The sequence below is a fragment of the Hyaena hyaena genome, unplaced genomic scaffold, assembly GCF_003009895.1.
Source record: "Hyaena hyaena isolate Hyena2069 unplaced genomic scaffold, ASM300989v1 scaffold_275, whole genome shotgun sequence".
NCBI classification, from domain to species: domain Eukaryota; kingdom Metazoa; phylum Chordata; class Mammalia; order Carnivora; family Hyaenidae; genus Hyaena; species Hyaena hyaena.
The window spans coordinates 1139231-1158734 of NW_024080908.1; the positions used below are offsets into that span (position 1 = coordinate 1139231).

General features: G+C 45.7%; 1 protein-coding gene across 1 annotated transcript in view; it reads left to right on the top strand.

The window, feature by feature from the left end:
- Positions 1-17601, top strand: part of DDR2 (discoidin domain receptor tyrosine kinase 2) — a 138116-nt gene extending 120515 nt beyond the window's left edge. The window contains exons 12-17 of the mRNA XM_039245981.1: positions 1106-1329; positions 2515-2642; positions 5071-5262; positions 5556-5790; positions 8524-8673; positions 11035-17601. Coding sequence (XP_039101912.1) covers positions 1106-1329; positions 2515-2642; positions 5071-5262; positions 5556-5790; positions 8524-8673; positions 11035-11169 — 1064 coding nt within the window. The 3' untranslated portion in view covers positions 11170-17601. The remainder of the gene's footprint in view (positions 1-1105; positions 1330-2514; positions 2643-5070; positions 5263-5555; positions 5791-8523; positions 8674-11034) is intronic.
- The last annotated feature ends 1903 nt before the right edge of the window (positions 17602-19504 follow it).

Below are 19504 nucleotides of genomic sequence, written 5' to 3' on the forward strand. Positions count from 1 at the left end.
TTTATTAGAAGAATACATGATTTTTTTTTACAACAGCAAATATTTCTTGCCTTTCTTCAGTAAAAGTGTTGCTTTGGTAAAGCTGTGCCAATTGATTTACATCCAGTTTTTTTTTTAAAGTGTTTCAGAGTGACATCAGAAGGGATTCTGGGGTCATTACTGGGACTCAGAGCAGCTTCTCCATAACTGAAGAGTGATCCAAGTCAGTAGAAGAACTTGGGCTCAGGAGAGAGCTGGACAGAGAATTAGACAGGACTTACCAGGGGCACATAGGCTTTTCAAAGGCTCTTTTCAAAGGAAGGAAACTAGCATGTATTTATCATTTCATGGACAGCAAACAATGAAGGAGCACATTGAGCTCAGGGAATTTTACAGAGATACCAGGAATAAAGGATATAAACAAATTTATTTCCTAGGTAGAACCAAAGTAATTTACCTAGTAATTTACAAAGTAATTTACATCTCCCCCCTCATATTTTAATATTTATTTTAAATTTTTTAAAGTTTATTTATTTTGAGAGAGAGAGAGAGCTAGCATGTGAGAAGGAGAGCTAACAGAGAGAGAGGAAAAGAGAGAGAATTACAAGCAGTGTGGAGCCTGACAGGCTCAATCTCATGAACCATGAGATCATGGTCTGAGCCAAACTCAAGAGTCAGACGCTCAACCCACTGAGCCACCCAGGTGTCCCATAATGTATATTTTTTAAAGGATGGGTGTATCTTAAATTAGATCATAGAATCAGAAAGGTTTTTTTTAATCCCTAATATAGGTTATTAAATCAATGATGGTGTCTTAAAATTAAAGAAATGTGATTAAATCTTCAAACTTTAATACTCCTGCCCTTATATAGCATGAACTGAACTGTACTATAGCTTCACCACAGTCCCATAAGATAAGCCAAGGAGGTTGTTAATGATCATGTAGCTTGAGAAGAATATGAGAGAAAACGATGGTCTACATTCCAAAGGCCACAAGAAAGAGTCCCTAGAGGAACCATTCTCCACATGACAGTGGCACGGGGTAGGGTAGGCAGTCTTAAGGGCATGTCCCAGTCTTCCTGTCAAGATGTCCCTTGGGGTAAGACCCATCCCCATGTCTTCCCAGGCTGCAGCGGCGTTGTGAAGCCAGCCCAGCCCAGCGGGCCTGATGGGGCGCCCCACTACGCCGAGGCTGACATTGTGAACCTGCAGGGGGTAACCGGAGGCAACACCTACTCAGTGCCTGCTGTTACCATGGACCTGCTTTCCGGAAAAGACGTGGCTGTGGAAGAGTTCCCTAGGAAGCTTCTAACATTCAAGGAGAAGCTGGGAGAAGGCCAGTTCGGGGAGGTGAGTTGAGCCCTTCACTGGGGTCTCCACATAGTGGTTGAGTAAAAATGTCCAGGAGAGCAAAGTACCCCTTCCAAAGTGGATTCATACTGGAATGTCTCCTTCACTTATCTCTCCTCGTCTTGTATTCTAGAAGGCAGGTATTGGGTCAACCTGATCTCCACGGAATAACAGAGGTCCTGGGCCTTCTGATTTCTGTACAGGAGGTTTTAAAGCCAGCAAGTCACTGGCCTTCAGATATGCTGAAAAACATTCAATGTTTTCAACAGCTTTTACAATAGGTTACAGAGGGTGGGGACCCATGAGATGTGATCATCTTTTATAAGCTGTCCAAGAACACCCTGCTGCTCGATAGCCACTTTGTTTTCTTCCTTTCAATGGGAGTTATGTGTAAAGTGGTCAAAAACAACCTCGCCCCTGACTCTAGTCCCAGAATCAGCCACCAGGGAACGAAGTGCCAGTTGAGATAAGGAGGAATCATCTTCCCAGTTGCCCTCCGAGTGATGCACGTAATAGTGACTTTGCATTCTTTCCATCGGTCACATGAACTTCTGAGACTTCCAAGCCATGATTTCAGTGGCAATAGGAGCCCTTCGACAGTGCCGTCTGAACTCCAAATGAAATATAAGAATGTGTTATTGGTTTTTAGGGTGGGTGGCAGGCTCTACCCCTGGGTAGGCTGGCGTTGGTGGGGGTAAGAGGGTCCGTGGCATCTGTTTGTGATGTTGTAGGTACTCGTTCTGCCCCCTCAGTTGAAAACACAGGCTCGTTACACTGTTGATAATACATCGGGGTTACTTACAGTGCTAATGCCATACCAAAGGGTGACCTTAGAGAGGAGGTCGCCGTATGTTTTGTATGATCCAGTAACTAAACTTCCTTGAATCAAAGTTGGAGCATGGACTGTGCTGTAAAAAAATACCATGTTGTAAATTAGTTTACATATTTAATGTTCCAATCAATGTATGTTTCTTTCACAAAGCAGTAGCGTATCATATGAGCTGGGTTCTCGACCGTTGTTTGTGTCAACATTTGAATGAAAGGTATGTTACACGTATCTTAACAGTCTCCTGACGATTTGGTGGAGTTGTTATGAGTTAGCTTATCTCCAGGAAATGCCCAGCAAGAGTACGGAGCCGCCTTCAGGAGAAATGATGATGCTGAAAGTAGATGACTTTTGTCTAGGTTCATCTCTGTGAAGTGGAGGGGATGGAAAAATTCAAAGACAAAGATTTTGCCCTAGATGTCAGTGCCAACCAGCCTGTCCTGGTGGCCGTGAAAATGCTCCGGGCAGATGCCAACAAGAATGCCAGGTCTGTGGTCTGCATTTTGAATTCTCCTTTATGTATTTCACCTTCAGGATCAGGAACACCCCCTGGAAACCTTTGAGCAGTTTTTTCTTTCGAGATGGGAAGGTCTGTGAGCTTCCTCACCTTTCACTGTTATGCTTTATTTTTCCAATTGGCCATAGCCCTCATCTCTCTTCTCCATCCCTCGTGGACACAAATGCCCACTATCCATTGAATTAGCTACCAATTTACCTCGTAACGCCTTCTGCACCGAGTCGTACTTCCCAACACGCACAACAGCCTGGATATTTGCTCCTTCCATGGTTATGCACAGACGTACTCCTCAATGTCATTACCGCGTCCTGGCAGACTTCCACGTTCACACACCTTTCTTGCTGAGTCCCTTCCGTTCTCTTTTCGCATCTCTACTTACTTTCTCATTCCCTTTTTTTTCTCTTTTATGCTCCTTTTCTTCTATGTCCAGCAACCCCCCAAATGAGAAGCTACCTCTACTTGGAAAAGTATCCATGGACCTCAAAGCAAAAGGATCCACAGTCCTTTTAGCTGTTTCCCAAACTGGCCAATAGTCTCTTGGATCCTTTGCTACATAAATTGCAGTTTCCAGCCATACTCCGTTGTCTGACAGCCTTTCCATTACAGTAATGGTGAGTTAATCCTCACCCAGGGAGGCGTGCTGGTTGAAAGCTGGTTGTGTCTCAGAGAAGTCTGCACATCTGGGTAACGTACGTATTTTCCCATTTGTGTTGACTCAATCAGTCTCGCTGATACTCACAGTGAGAGAAAGCTTATTACCCCTATTCCCCAAATTATCGTCAAGTCCAAGAGTGATGGTAGAGTTTCACGAAAAGCCTTGCAACAGCCAGAATGTGGAATGAAGAAAGGCAAGGGAACAGAACTGGAATTTTAACTGTGAGAATTTCAATCTTTTTTTTAATGTTTATTTTTGAGGGGCGGGGGAGGGACAGAGAGAGACAGGAAAACACAGAATCCGAAGCAGGCTCCAGGCTCTCAGCTGCCAGCATAGGGTCCCACACGGGGCTTGAACTCAAGAACCGTGAGATCATGATGTGAGCCAAAGTCGGACGCTCACCTGACTGAGCCACTCAGGCACCCCTGAGAATTTCAATCTTAAGGACATCAGTACATGAAAAATGACTTCCTCTGCATCCTTTAGAGAGATGGAATATTCTTAATGTTGACCTTAGCACACAATGGGAGAGAGTGGCAAGAAGGAAAAATCATAAGATGTGACAAAGCCTTTGCCCATTGTTTTGGTTGGCAATGTTTGGTATTCCTTCACCTGTGCCCACTACACACTAGCAGCAATGGGTGACCTAGACTCTGGGCACCACCCCCTGCCCCAAGCCATGGAAACCGCTGGTTTGGAATGGAGAGGAATGCAGGAGGGGAGGGGTCACATTTCCAGGGTTTTATATTAACACAATATGACTGCCAGTCCACATTCATAGAAAACTCACAGGAGACACATAACTGATCTGCTCCAATAGTTTTAAGAATGTGGGCCAGTGGTCTCACTAACCCAGCTATTGCTACTGGGAAGGTGATAGCCCACTTTGTGACTCAGGGGTGGTTGTCACTGAGTACTCAGGCAGTTATGGTCTTGGCCAAGTGAGTGCTGTTTGTTTTTTTAATTTTTTTTAATAGTTTATTTAGTTTTGAGACAGAGACAGAACATGAGTGGGGGAGGGGCAGAGAGAGAGGGAGACACAGAATCGGAAACAGGCTCCAGGCTCTGAGCTGTCAGCACAGAGTCTGATGCGGGGCTCGAACTCACGAACCACGAGATCATGACCTGAGCTGAAGTCGGACGCTTAACCGACTGAGCCAGCCAGGCACCCCTGAACAGCTCTGTTTTGAACAGGCTTCCTCAGTGTGTGCTGTGACTGACAGCTGGGGTGCCCTGTATCAAGAAAAGCCAGCATGAAGAGAAGAAAAAAAAGAATGATCAGATAAACCAGAGGATGATTATTCACTTTATAAAAGACTTCTTTGCTTTATTAGTAGAGTGACTCCATGACTTTTTAAAAAGATAAATGCCCCAGGGCACTGCAGATATGATTTCCAGTAAAAAGTTTCATTTTGCAGACTAGTTTTTAAGCCGTGTATATTTGACTCGGCAAATAGTCATCACTTTCTGTGTGGTGGGCCTTCTGTCGGGTTCTAGGGATGCAAATGTGAGCAAGTCATCGTTCATGTTTCCAAAAAGATTAGAGTTGAGGAGGGTGCATCAGATCAGGGTGAATAGAATGAGACAGTGTCCAGGTACCAACTTCTCTGCCCTTTCAAAGGTTATCCAAAGGGAGACAAGACTTGGAATAAGGGGCGGGACTGGGCTTTACTGTGTCTTCCTCCCCATTTTGTGTCTAACCCTGGCAACCCCTGGGTTCGCCCATGTCTGTGTCCTCCAAAGGAACGATTTCCTTAAGGAGATAAAGATCATGTCCCGGCTTAAGGACCCAAACATCATCCGCCTCTTAGCCGTGTGTATCACAGAGGACCCTCTGTGCATGATCACTGAGTACATGGAAAATGGAGACCTCAATCAGTTTCTCTCCCGCCACGAGCCCCCCAGTTCTGCCTCCAGCAATGTACCCACTGTCAGGTAAGTCAGCCGGGTCTTCCATCCCTTCTCCGTGTTCCCCGAGACACATCTTGGCTCTGAAGACAGGAGCGGTGAACTTGAGAGCATGTCAGTGCTCTGGGATGGTGGGGAGGTTAGTATGCAGGGAGCAGGGGAGCAGCTGCTCTGGTGGGGAAAGCCAGCAGATTCACTGAGAGCAGAAAAGAGATGCTGAGGTCGAAACTCCAGTTTGTTGGTACTACCCGTGGGATGCATGCCTTTCACGGCTCCCTCTGGCCACAGGCTACTTTCTCTCTTCCCTTTTATCCCCTCAGTTATGCCAACCTGAAGTTTATGGCGACCCAGATTGCCTCCGGTATGAAGTACCTCTCCTCTCTTAATTTCGTCCACCGAGATCTGGCCACACGAAACTGCTTAGTGGGGAAGAACTACACCATCAAGATAGCCGACTTCGGAATGAGCAGAAACCTGTACAGCGGTGACTACTACCGGATCCAGGGCAGGGCAGTGCTGCCTATCCGCTGGATGTCCTGGGAGAGCATCTTGCTGGTGAGTTCCTCACATCCATCAGCCCTGCCTTAGCAGCTGGCACGGGGCACGGAGCATGGAGCACATAGGAACCCACGTTTCAGTTTGTTTATTGATTTTGAGAGAGAGCATGAGCAGGAGAGGGTTAGAGAGAGGGGGCTGGGGAGACAGAGAGAGAATCTCAAGCAGGCTTCACACTGTCAGCACAGAGCCAGTGTCAGGACTTGAACTCATGAACCTCGAGATCATGCCCTGAGCCAAAACCAAGAGTCAGACGCCCCAACGACTGAGCCAGCCAGGTGTCCCCACTTTGTAATTTTTATCCGACGCTGGGTATTCTGGACCATGAGTGAAAACGTTTTTGCATACGCCTCTCTTGGAGGTGTATTTTCTGACCGTGTATATTTGAGATGTTTTATTGTTGGTTTTATACCACTTGGATGATTGGTGGGATTATTAGACTTTAAACAGTTACTTCCTGCAATGCTGCATATGAGTAAGTTTGTCTTCTGCCAGTTAATATCGCCGAGAAAAGCCTGGGAGTAATCTAGCTTTCTTTGTTTATAGTTCATCTGTTTATTCCTCTTTCATATTCTTAAAGGATTCGTTAATTAAATTTGAAATGAAAAAATGTATATAGTTATCCCCTTTCTCTCCCCAAGATAACCATTAATAATAGTTCGGCATATTCCCTTCGAGGGTTGTTTTCTGTACACACATTTCTGTATATGTAGTTGTGTGTGTGTACACGTGTATATATATACATAAAGTAGCCCCCCTTTATTTATGAGGGAGACGTTCCAAGACCCCCCAGTGGACGCCTGAAATCACAGACAGTACTGAACCCTATATATACTATGCTTTTCCCCCATACATACATACCTATGATAAAGCTTAATGGATAAATTAGGCACAGTAAGAGATTAAAACCAATAATATTACAATAGAACAATTATAACAAGATACTGTCATAAAAGTTATGCAAACATGGTGTCTCTCTCTCTCTCTCTCTCTCTCTCTCTCTCTCTTTCTCTCCAAAATGTCGTACTCTGCTCACCCTTCCTTTTGTGATGGGGTAAAATGATAAAGTGTCTATGTGAGGAGATGGAAGTAGGTGAATCACGTAGGTGTCGTGAGGTGGCGTTAGGCTACTACGTACGGTAGCAAGGGCAGAGCATTCTCAGCATCTGGATCGCAGTTGATCATGGGCAGCTGAAATTGTGGCAAGTGTAACTGCCGATAAGGGGGCTCCTGTGTGCAGATCATTACATTCCATAGATGGGATGATGCTACGCACACATAATTCTACAACGTTAGCATTTCCTAGGTCATTAAATGTTCTTCAGACATGTGATTTTAATGGCTGCATGATATTCCATTGTGTGTGTCTATCCGATAATTTAATAATATCTCTATAATTTGAGAAGTGAGCACTTTCCCGTTTCCTGCTATTATGAATGCTGGTATACACCAGTTTACATAAGTCCTACAAGGATCTTTATTATCTACACGTGACTCACACATTTTTCCCATTTCTTTTCTTTTTTTTTTTTAATGTTTATTTTTGAGAGAGAGAGAGACAGCATGAGTGGGAGAGAGGCAGAGAGAGAGGGAGACATAGAATCTGAAGCAGGCTCCAGGCTCTGAGCACAGAGCCCGATGTGGGGCTCAAACTCACAAACCGCGAGGTAATGACCTGATCTGAAGTCAGGTGCTTAACCGACTGAGTCACCCAGGCGCCCCACATTTTCCCCATTTCTGATGTGATTATTGAGCAGTGTTCCTTTTCAAGGTATTATATATGTTGTAAAAGATTATTAGTCTGAGATTCAAAGGATCTTGTTCCAAATCTCAGTTTTTCCATTACTAATGGTCTTGCTATCTAGGAGAGTTTTAGAAAACCTCTCTTGTCTCACTTTTCTGATCCAAATAAATAAGGATAAAGAACGTCATCTACTTGAAGGCTGTATTTACAGAATCGAAAATGTGCATGTATTTAATGCATGCTGAGCACATCTGAATCCCATTGCTGTCAGTGTTAGTCTACCCTTCAGGACTGTAATTCTTACTGACCTGGGAAACAAGAGTTCTGGATTCTCCCAGGGACTTTGGGCACTTAAACTAGATTCCTCTATTTCTAACGTAAAAGCGATTGACTTTCCATTCTAATAGAAAATCCCATGGGTATTTTCCCAAGGCTACCCTAGAGCCTGAAGTTTGAGCTTCTGACACTTGGTGGGAGAGTCAGGCAGAGCTCAGACACCTCTTGCGGCCCTGTGATCTCATTTCCAAGAGAAGCATGTTTTAAGCTGAGCCCATGAGGGACAAAGACAATGACCTGCAACTTTGAGGCCAAAGCCACTTCAGTTTGTTGTTTTATTTTTTTTAAGTTTATTTATTTATTTTGAGAGAGCAAGAGAGAGAGAGAGTGTGCAAGTGCATGAGTAGGGGAGGGACAGAGAGAGGGAGGGAGAGAGAGAATCCCAAACAGGCTCCACGCTATCAGTGCAGAGCCCATCACGGGGCTCCATCTCCTAAACCGTGAGATCATGACCTGAGCCAAAATCAAGAGTTGGATGCTCAACCAACCAAGCCCCCCAGGTGCCCCCATTTTGTCATTTTAGATTCTCCATGCACATCTTGGCAGTTCCAGATCAGTCCCATGATCTGGGGGTAACCAGATCATGCAGATCTCACCTGCCCTCGTCACAGACCGGCCATTCTGGTTTCCTCTTCTTTTCCTTACGCGAACAGGGCAAATTCACGACAGCGAGTGACGTGTGGGCGTTTGGGGTGACTCTGTGGGAGACCTTCACCTTTTGCCAGGAGCAGCCCTATTCCCAGCTGTCTGATGAGCAGGTCATCGAGAATACTGGAGAGTTCTTCCGGGACCAAGGGAGGCAGGTGAGAACCGCTGGGGGTGGGAGGGTGGGGACCTGGGTGCCCCACAAGGTGAGAAGAATAAAGGCTTGACTTAGCAGGATAGCCCGAGCTGGAAGGGGAGCTACGTGGATGACAGTCTTTGGTCACTAATTATCCAGAGAACGTGAAAGACTGAGGGCCGCCGCCACCCACCGCCCCTGCCAACCGTATGCTCTGCCTTATCCACACGGCAGCCCATGATCATCAGAGGACCCGAGGGGACAGTTACATCATGCTCCTCTCCGACTCAAAGACAGCAGGAAATAACACCTGCTCTCTCGTGTTTGGCCTATTTCTTGATGTAGACCGTGCATTTCATCTTCCTGGTTGAAACACGTAAGAACAAAAATAGAAGTTTAAAAAGTGAATGAAGGATTTATTGGCAGTAGCTAAAAATAGCTAAAAATCTGGTTTGGACTAAATATTTAGCAGTGTTTCTAGACGGATACGTCTGGAGATGAGCAGATGCATCCTGGACCCTGGTCTCTCAGAACTCAGGAAAAGCTGGAGTCTCGCACTGACAAGGATTCCAATTTTCAGTCAGGACACTCTACACTTCCTCTCCTCTCCTCTCCTCTCCTCTCCTCTCCTCTCCTCTCCTCTCCTCTCCTCTCCTCTCCTCTCCTCTCCTCTCCTCTCCTCTCCAACATTTATTTATTTTTGAGAGACAGAGACAGAATGTGCTGTCAGCACAGAGCCCGACACGGGGCTCAAACTCACGAACCATGATATCATGACCTAAGCCGAAGTCGGACGCTTAACCCACTGAGCCTCAGGCGCCCCCTCTAACATTTCTTTAGTTGAGTCAGTTTGTAAAGTCCCCGTGAGATGTCGGATTCAGAGCTTGCTGTGTGGCTGGAGCACTGACCTCCCAAGGTGGCCTGGCCACAGCACTCTGGCGCGTGGCAGCTCAAGCCAGCCAGGGAGCAAGAGAAGGTTCCTGCAGAACATGAGCACTTAGGGGCGCCTGGGTGGCTCAGTCCGTTAAGCATTCAACTTCAGCTCAGGTCATGATCTCAGAGTTCGTGAGTTCGAGCCCCACATTGGGGGAGGGAAAAAAAGAACAGAAAAGAAGAACTTAAATCCTTAAATACATTGAAGTAAGCAGAAGATAAGGGAATGAGAAGAGATAACATAACTTACAGGTTGAAAATAAGAGGGAGAGGGCCTGGGATTTCATTTTATCTTGCTACTCTGTAGATCTTTTGACAGCAGGGGATCCACATTACCTGTCTTGGTTATAAAATCATTGCTTGGCTCTAAAATAATTGCCCATGACAAAGGGCAAATTTACTCCTGTGTGCAGTGGACCAAGGCCAAGTGAGTGGACCGAGGAAAAAAAGTGGTTTATCCACTGGACTGATACATCATGACACCAGGATGACCTATTTTAGTCTTAATTTCTAACAATCCCCAGGCTTTTGTTTTTCTTATTTATTTTTAAATACTCAGCTTAAAAGGGTCCACCATTTCATCTTCACTAACTACTAGTAGTAAGCCAAATATGTTTTCGCCAACTACCAAGTGGTCAAATGGTAAAGTTAAGGATGTGAATGAAACTAAGGTCAAACTCAGATATAACCATTATATGCTCAGTAAACTTCTCACCTATAAGCTAAAAGTTGCAATTTTTGATAAAAATTTATTACAGTTAGCACATTAATCACTAAACATGATTTGTCAAAGTTAAACTTTATTATATTCTACCAAAGGTTATTACTTTCAATTTTATTCCTCAAATTTATGTGTTCAAATTTGAGAAGTTTTACATCAGAGCGTAAGAACAGCAAGTGCTCTGTACTGTCAGCTGTGAGGTAGACTCTTCAGTCAGCAGACTCCCCTGTGTGGCCCAGTCCCGGGGAGGGGGTCACAGAGAACATTCTGGTAGGAGTGACATGGATAAATCCAGCATTCCAGTGTCTGCATCTGGCTGGGCTCCTGTTCAGGTAGAGGAGCTGACACAGCCGAACTCACTCTCTTCCCCTGCCGTGATGGGCTCGGCCAAGATCAACCTCAACACTTGGGCCGTAAATGGAGGATCAAGTGTTCTAACCACTTGCTTCTCAGTCTGAGACCTCTTTTTGGCTAGAGTTTTGCCTTTGGTGTGACAGTAGGGACCTCAGAAGGGCTTATCAGGAAATCCTGCGCCAGACGACTAGGCAAGACAAGCAAAGCAACCGGGGCCGGGAGGTGAGTGGGAAGAACAGACACCACACCTGTCTCAGTTTTCAAGTTCAAGAGGGAGGGAGGCAGACAAAACGATAATGCAGTCACACTTCCTTCCCCCACCCCCACCCCCACCTTCTTAACATCATTGTTTTTTGTTCACCTTTGTTTTCAAAGACTTACCTGCCCCAGCCTGCCATTTGCCCTGACTCTGTGTATAAGCTGATGCTCAGCTGCTGGAGAAGAGACACCAAGCATCGTCCTTCGTTCCAGGAGATCCACCTTCTGCTCCTTCAGCAAGGGGACGAGTGACGCTGTCGCTGCCTGGAGACATTCCGATGGCCCAGGTCTTTCTCACGAGACCTACCACACATCCACGCCTAAGCCACTCCATCTGGACGTTGAACGGGCCCGGGAGACAGAGGCTTATTTACTTCTGTGTCTCTGTCCCCAGCCTGCCTTCACTCCACTCCCCCACTCTCTACCCCTGACCCATATATACTTTCTTTCTTTCTTTCTTTCTTTCTTTTTTTTTTTACATTAAAGAACTCAAAAAGAAAAAAAAGCCTAGGGCAGATAAAATCTAGTAAAGAAATCTTGCTTAATATACCAAAGTGTTGGATAGCAAGCTAGACAACTTAGATAATTTATAAAGGTTAAATATGCTATGTTTATAAATGTGCAGATTCTACCATATTTTTTCCACGTCACCTCTCAAAATGTATCTTCAGAAAGAAAAAACTTGAAGAACACAGATGTCTTAGGGAACGTGGGGTTAGGCTTGGGGAAGACACTCAGTACGTGCGGAGAATCAGATGGGAGGGTTGGTATTCAGTAGCTGATCAGAGATTTCTTTGTTTCCTAATTTGGCCTCTGGACACGTCCTACCTTCTGCCTTTTCCTCTCCTGTCCAAGTAGGTGATACATGCTTGAAGACCTCCAGGTTCTCGGAATGGGCATTTTGTTCCTTTTGAGGGTGGGGTCAAGGGTGACGTCTATACGCAGAGGAAGTACAGAGGGTGTGTGTAGAGAGACTGTCTACTGCAAGGCTGTACGAAGGGGAATCATCGTTTGCCAAAAAAGTACCTCGTGCATGAAAGAGTTCTTGAATAGAGAATGGACATAGGAAAAGAGGTCCATGGAGGACAGGTGACAGGTGTGCTCTTCCCCTGTGATTTCTGCAGAGGGTCTCCCGCTTGCTTAGATATTTTCAGGCGTGTGTTTCAGTGAGAGCTTGAATCAGTAAAGACTGGTGTTTTGATATCTGGACTGTGGGCCCTTTTGGCTCATCTTCTCCAAGTCTTTCAGCTCTTTTATTAGGTGCATCCCCTAGGGCACCCATGGGCTGGGGGGTGACCTTCTCTGGGACAAATACCTGAAGGCCATGTAGTGTGGAGAGTAGATCTGTTCTGCGTGTTTCCAAAATGCTGACCTAGGGCCAACGAGGGAAAGTTGCAAGGAGATAGGTTTCCACTCCTGATTAGGGAGATCATAACCAGCAGCAGAACACAAAAGGATGAACGGGCCACCTCCAGAGGTTGGGGGGCACAGGGGGGTCCTTTGTCGCTGAAGAGCTTCAGGTGCAGGCTGACGAACTAGGCAAGAAAGAGATAGGCCTTCAAACACAGGGCAAATGGTTGTATGAGGTGAAGTATAATGTCCTTTTGACCCTATGAGTCCTTGATTGCAGAGAGCGTGAGAGAGACGTCCTTCACTGCTCCTGCTGGGTGTAGACAGCCTTGCCCCAGGGATGGTATGGCTAACAGGACAGAAATCATGGGGCTCTGAGTTCAGAAGCCACAGAACCAGATACACTGTCAAGTAAGAGTCCCTTTGGAGCAGATGGTGAGGCCTCAGATCTAACGAGAAGCGGGAAAAGGGACCCCTCCATTCTCTTTGAGGAACAACAAGAAACGATTACAAAACAAGCTTCCCAAGTTCTTGTTGTCAAGTTCCCAATAGTCTTGAGACCGTGAGTCTGCTTCTGTAGCCCTGACCCATTTCCCCTGTGCACAGTGGCTCAGGGCCTTGACTTTTCTCCCTGGTTCAGCCTTCAGCATCGCTCCAGGCTACCGCAGAAGGAAGTGCCCAATCCCCCAGACGGTCTTGTGACCCTAGCAGACGCCTTCTCTCATAGCTGCCCTTGGACTCTGGGCTCTAGCCTCTGCCAGGGCTAACTCTGCCCAGAGCGTTGGCTTGGGAGCTCTGATCCTACTTCTGCCTCAAGCCAAGCGTGTCACTTTGGACGAGGCACTTCACCCTTCTGGACTTTATTTTCCCTGGCCATAAAATGAGGGGATGGCCTTGAAAGCCTCTCCCAGCTCTGATAGGTTCAGTGCTGGCTGGATAATCGCGTCTGCAGTTGATGCAGATTCTGTCATCTGGTCATCTCCTGCTCTGAAAATCGCCATCAGCAAAAGCAATGCCGCAGGGAACGCACTATAATAGTCACAGTCAGAGTGGCCACTTGTACAGCGCTTTCAAGTTTATCAGGCATTTCCGGAAACATGATCTCATCTGATATGTGCAGGGCCGGACATGTCTCCTATGCCCTGGGGCCCATCACACTGCTTTCCAGACCAGTGTTAACTGCATGTATTCGAGAGCTCTCTAGAGAAACAGGGCAGGAGAAGACTGACATTTAAGTTCAGCAGTCAAGCAGAGAGAGCAAACTCCCCCTCCTCAGTCTTTTCCACGCCCCCCCTCCCCCACCATGTGCCCACACAGAGATTGGGCAGTCTGTTTCACTCGGTGCACCATTTCTAATGCAAAGTCTTCTGGAAATACCCTCACAGGCCCCTAGAGCCCCTGTCTCATCTGGGCACATCGACACGAACATTTAGTCACCTCCCTGCAGGTGAAATCCCGGCCTGTCCTCCTGTATCCACCTGCCTCTGGGAGGGCCACATGTAGACCGTGCCCATGACTTCAGATGTGGCGAGAGAGAATAACATCACTTCCCCATCTGTGCCTAATCTCTCTGCTTCTTTCTTTCCACACTTCCACCTCAGACCACTGCACGCATTCCATGATCCCCTACATAAAAAGAAAATTATATTGGAGATGAACTGAATGTGTCTGGATTTTCCTGGCCTTGAGCCACAGAGTAATCTGTTTCAAGTGGCTGGCAAGCATGCACTGTCACGTACCATTATCCTTTCCTGGGAGGAGGAAGTTTATTCTCAGGCACTGAGATTCTTACGTTAGAGACCCCGGGCTAGGTTCTAGCCTGGCCAATGCCCGCAGAGCCTCGCTGCACGGACGGAAGAGACCCAATAGCAGGACATGGTGAAGGCTTCGTATGTAGAATTTAAAGGTAGTGCAAACTTCCCTGAGAAGAATGTAGCTGGGAACTTTCAGAAGAGGAGATAGGAAAAGGGACAGCCATCCGTGGAGGCCTTGTTAACCTTAGTAGTGAGTTGTCCCCTTCGTGATAGGTATGAACTCCTTTGTATCCAGATCGAGTTTGGGGATCCTCAGATTTAAAGTGACACTTCTGCTGGTTAATGTGCTGATCACTAGGTCCAAGTCTTGAGGTGCTGTCTAGATACATGTGTGATCAGAAGAGATCTGGAATGGAAGGAGCCACCGAGGGGGAAACGTGGTTTTGATGTTGTGGAAAGATGACTTACGAGCGCACAAGACAGTATAACGAAGAGCATTGTATGGAAGTGGAGTAAGAAAAACAAAAAGATGAATGAATGTGCATGTGCCTGAGCAGGGAGGCAGGTGGGGACTAGAAAGAAGGCTACTTAGAAAAAGGTAAGGGAGGGTGCAGGGGGAAGACCCAGGCGGGGCGGGGCGACAAGGGACAAACAGGTGGTGCAGGTGAGAATCTAGGCTGAAGCATGAAAGCAGATCTCGGAAGAGAGATCTGAGACAGGGCAGAAAAAGTACGTGTCTTGAAGATAAAAGATAAATATGTGTAGAGAAAGAAGTTCCGGATGATAGAGATGATAAAAGTATTTATTAAAAGATGAAAAGTCAGGCACAGTGGATGGAAAGGAAGGGAGCTTTCCAGAGTTTTTGGGAAGGGAAAGTCCTTATAAAAACATGGAGGCAATTATCAGGAAATGATCTCATTTCAGAGGAGGCGAGTGAGGGGGGCCCCCGTTGAAGTATATCCTGGACCCTAGAAGTGCTCGGGACAACGGTGGCGGGAAGAAGTCATTTCTTTGCCTGAACGAGACTGTGTTTCCCAAGAGCCGTTTTGGAAATGATTTATGGAGGTTCACGGGGCTTTGTTCCCCTCCTTCTGTGAGTCAAATCCATTTAGAATAATGCCCATCACTGTTGTGCCCAGAAAAGCCACAGGGGAACATTGAAATAATCGGCCGATGTTAGACAAGACCAAACCTTGTTTGATATCTATACAGAGAGGTATGTGCCACGTTGGAACCATGTGTTTCTCTAGTCCTGTCCAGACTTCCCACAAGAAAGCCACAATGTGGGGCTAAGCCATGTGTTTTGAGGAAAGGGGAACAGAAGAAGGGGAGTTGTCTACCAGGCCAAGAGATGAAAAGGTTCCAAGGAAAGATTTTCTAAAACAGAACAGCATCTGTTTTGCCCAAAACTGAAAATAAAATGAAGAAAATTACAGTTAGGGCTTAGATTACTTACAATATATGGTCATCAAGTCTTCGATCTTAACTGGGATTTGTACACCTGCCATCTTGGCCTTCTCAGTAAGACCTCTGACATCTGGCAGTGTGTATGGTAGGTCCCTAAATATTTCTGGAATATTGATTGCAGATTCTGATCTATGCTGGGAAGCCCTTCTTGAATTGAAACTTAACATTTCTGTAGAAACAGATGAATGCCTTTTCAAAATCGAGAAAAGGAATGCTGAGTCGAGATGGAAAGAGACCAGAATGGTCAATGGTGATTGGATTTTTGGCATTTCGAGTTCTCTGGCACCATTAGCTGCATTGCTTGATGGCAGACAAGTGGTGGGTAATCATTTACTTGCTGTTTCTTTTATTTAAAAACTTGTAATTTTGAAATACTTTAAGACTCACAAGAAGTTATAAAAATAGTAGAGCGGCCTTACCCTGACACCAGGCTTTCCTCATTGGTAACGTCTTACATAACCATAGTCTATTTTCAAAACCGGAACTTGACCTTTGTAACACTACAGTTCATTAAGCTGCGGGCCTTACTCACATTTCACCAGATTTTTATATGTATTTATGTAGTTTCTGGATACTTTATCCCTTTCTGATTTGTAACCTGGCCTTGCTTGGAGGTGGCAGAAAACACACGATCTGGATGCAACTCTACCAAATTCTAGAGAGAATTTATCCATGAGAAATGGTCTGCCTAGACCACTTCCACATTTTCTGACTAGTTTGGCTGTTTAGCGTCTGGAACAATCCGAGAACAACTCAGAAGGATCTGGAAACACAAAAGACAGGAAGACCTACACATAGCTTGCTGGCTAGAGAATGAGGTGTAGGACATTCTAGATGGTTCCTGCAGTTCCTACCAGTGAGTAAGATTTGTAATGGTGGCAAGCAGGGGACGTAGGGTAAACCGGTCTTTTGAGGGGGACTTAGCTGATGGCAGGGCTGGCTTGTGGAAGGAACACAGTAGCATAGAACCCTCTAATGTGTGATGAAACGCAATTTTCAGAGTAGTACCGGCACTTCGGTTGCCTAAATACCAATTCTTAAATGGAATGGAAGATACATTGGACCAAATTAAATGTGACCACAGAAGCAACCTTGGGAGGAGTTGAAACTCTGGAGCTGTGGATCACAGCTGTGAGTTTCGTGGGGGCATCTTTAACGTGCCCTATTTAAGGGTCACAGGTTATAACTGGGTTCACACTGCCTACCCCATGTCCTGTAAAGTCCCAAGCACAGAGCGAGCACTCAGTAAATATCTGCTGAGTGTTGTTTTTTGAATGAATAAGAGATAGAAACCGAAACTTGTCATCCAGAATAACTGGGGTGAATTTAGGGAGAATTGCTTTGCTACATCATCAACAGGTTGTTTTCAAAGAGAGAAAAATGCCCAGACTGGTACCTGGCGAAGTTCATTCTCCGTTTGCATATTTTCTAATGATGACATCGATTAATGGAATGGGAAGTGCCTCCTTCTTTGAGGTGTTTAGACAGCCGTGCAAGGCAGTCCTTTATGATGCACCCCAACCCAAGCCTAGGCTTTTTGGTTTCCGCTACAGACAGGAACTTGTAAAGAAGCGTCAGTGTCACAAGCCAGCCTGGCTTACCCACATTCACTACCGCACTAAGGGGAGAGTTTGCGAACAGACTCACGGGAGAGCACAGTGAGATAAGGCAATTACTTTGACTGAAAAGCTCTTTTCTTGCAGAGATGCCTGGAAATAGTTGAAATTAGGGGGGATTCCTGCAAACACACCAAGAGTTTGTAATCTAGCCTATTCATTTTATGCCCTTTACTACTCATGATATCCTGTCTCTTCTACCCTGTTGTCTGGTAACTTTTCCTGAGGGTTGAGTTTCTGAATCAACACGGCTCACTCTTCCTACGAGGAGGGACTATCTGAGCCTCATTCTGGAGGCTTTGAAGGATGACGTGTCGTCAAGGGGTAAAGAGCAAACTGATTGGTTTCTGCTTAAAACTATCGTAGTCATCCCAAAACAGGATACGGAAAAGTTCTCTGTATTAGAAAGGGAAACAAGATACCAATTGTATATTTTCTTTATTTATTCCCTGTAAGTCTGTCAGATGATAAATTGTAAATAACAACGATTAAAGAAATATGCTACTGACGGAGCCCTCTTCTGTGTTAACGGCGCCACCTCCGGCCTTTGTGATCTTTACTCTTTACAGTCTTTCTGGAGAAGAGGGGGACAAGGGGGAGGAGCCAAGGGGAGCACGTGCTGTGCGTGGTGTGCGAGCTGTACGCGGGGCGAGTGCCTGTTGAGAGATACCCAGCAGAGGGTGCCTGGCACCAGCCTGTGTCATATTCCTTGACTGTGTGTTGGAAGGGAGGCATCTCGGTCTCTGGCACGTCTAAACGTACTAGAGAGCTGGAATTTTTTGTTGTCTCATTAGTCTAGAATTAACTGAGGATGCTTTATTGTTATTACAAGGTTGTCTTGGTCGATACAGAGAAATCTCTCCCAAATCCAAAGATCGCCTGGCTCGAGACCGTCCATGCATACAAAAAGCAATAAAAACCATGAACAAACAGAACACAGACCCAGTCTTCATAGGAGACATTAAGATGAACCTCCCCCCCCCCCCGAAACACCCCCACCGCATGTTTCTTGGTCTCTGAAGAATCAATTTATACTTTTAATTTTCTGAATAATTATTTTTTTTTTCAGTGATGGCCACGATAGATAAGAGAATGGGGGCACCTGGATTGCTCAGTCCGTTAAGCGGCCGACTTTGGCTCAGGTCATGATCTCACAGTCCGTGGGTTCAAGCCCCGTGTCCGGCTCTGTGCTGACAGCTCAGAGCCTGGAGCCTGTTTCAGACTCTGTGTCTCCCTCTCTCTCTGCCCCTCCCCCTCTCATTTTGTCTCTGTGTCTCAAAATAAAATAAGGACACAAAAAATTAAAAAGAAAAAAAGATAGATAAGAGAATGGATACAAATTCTCGGAGGACGATAATAATTCATGAATGCACACTCTGACCCCCAAAGTATCTGGTTTGATGCCAGGGCTAAAGGCCAGGAGAAGCAAATATCTGTGTGGTAGGAGTGGGTTGGAGGCAAAGGAGAAAAAAAGTAACAGGCAGAGCAGAGATGTTCAAAGAGGTACAATTCAGATATCAACACCTGTTGCCAAGCTTTAAAGGTAGACATGAGTGGCCTGTATCTGTACCTGATATAACATAGATATATGCTATGTTTGTATCTGAGTATGTAATTTGTTACTGAGGACAGAGATTAAGTCTGCTTTTTTATGTTTTAACTAACAACTTCGGGGACTCTCTTTTGTTTAGTATTGAGCACTACAAACTGATTTGTCACCACTTATAATTTTACATTAATTTTATATTTGGAAAAGAAGTATACACACTCATCTTCTGGTCCTTGAGTCACACCGAACAATAACTCCTTACGTATAAGGAAGATACTACCTCTTCCTATCTAAGGATATGGGTATAATCCTGCTCTTTTTAAAGAAAATGTTAATGTTTATTTATTTTTGAGAGGGGGGGGAGCGAAGGAGGGTCAGAGAGAGAGAGAGACACGCATAGAATATGAATGAAGCAGGCTCCAGGCCCCGCACTGTTAGCCAAGAGTATGATGCGGGCCTTGAATTCAGGAACCGTGAGATTGTGACCTGAGCCAAAGTTAGACACTTAACTGACTGAGCCACCCAGGCGCCCCAAAATCCTGCTCTTTTGTTATTTAAAAATTTTTTTTAATTTTTTATTTATTTCTGAGAGAGAGAGAGAGAGAGAGAGAGAGAGCGTGAGCAGGAGAGGGTCAGAGAGAGAGGGAGATGCAGAATCGGAATCAGGCTCCAGGCTCTGAGCTGGCTGTCAGCACAGAGCCCAACGCGGGGCTCAAACCCACGAACCGTGAGATCATGATCTGAGCCAAAGTAGGATGCTTAACTGACTGAGCCACCCAGGTGCCCCGAAGTCCTGCTCTTAAAGTAGGTTTGGTCCAGGCGGGATGTACAGTGATTTGAAGAGGAGACAG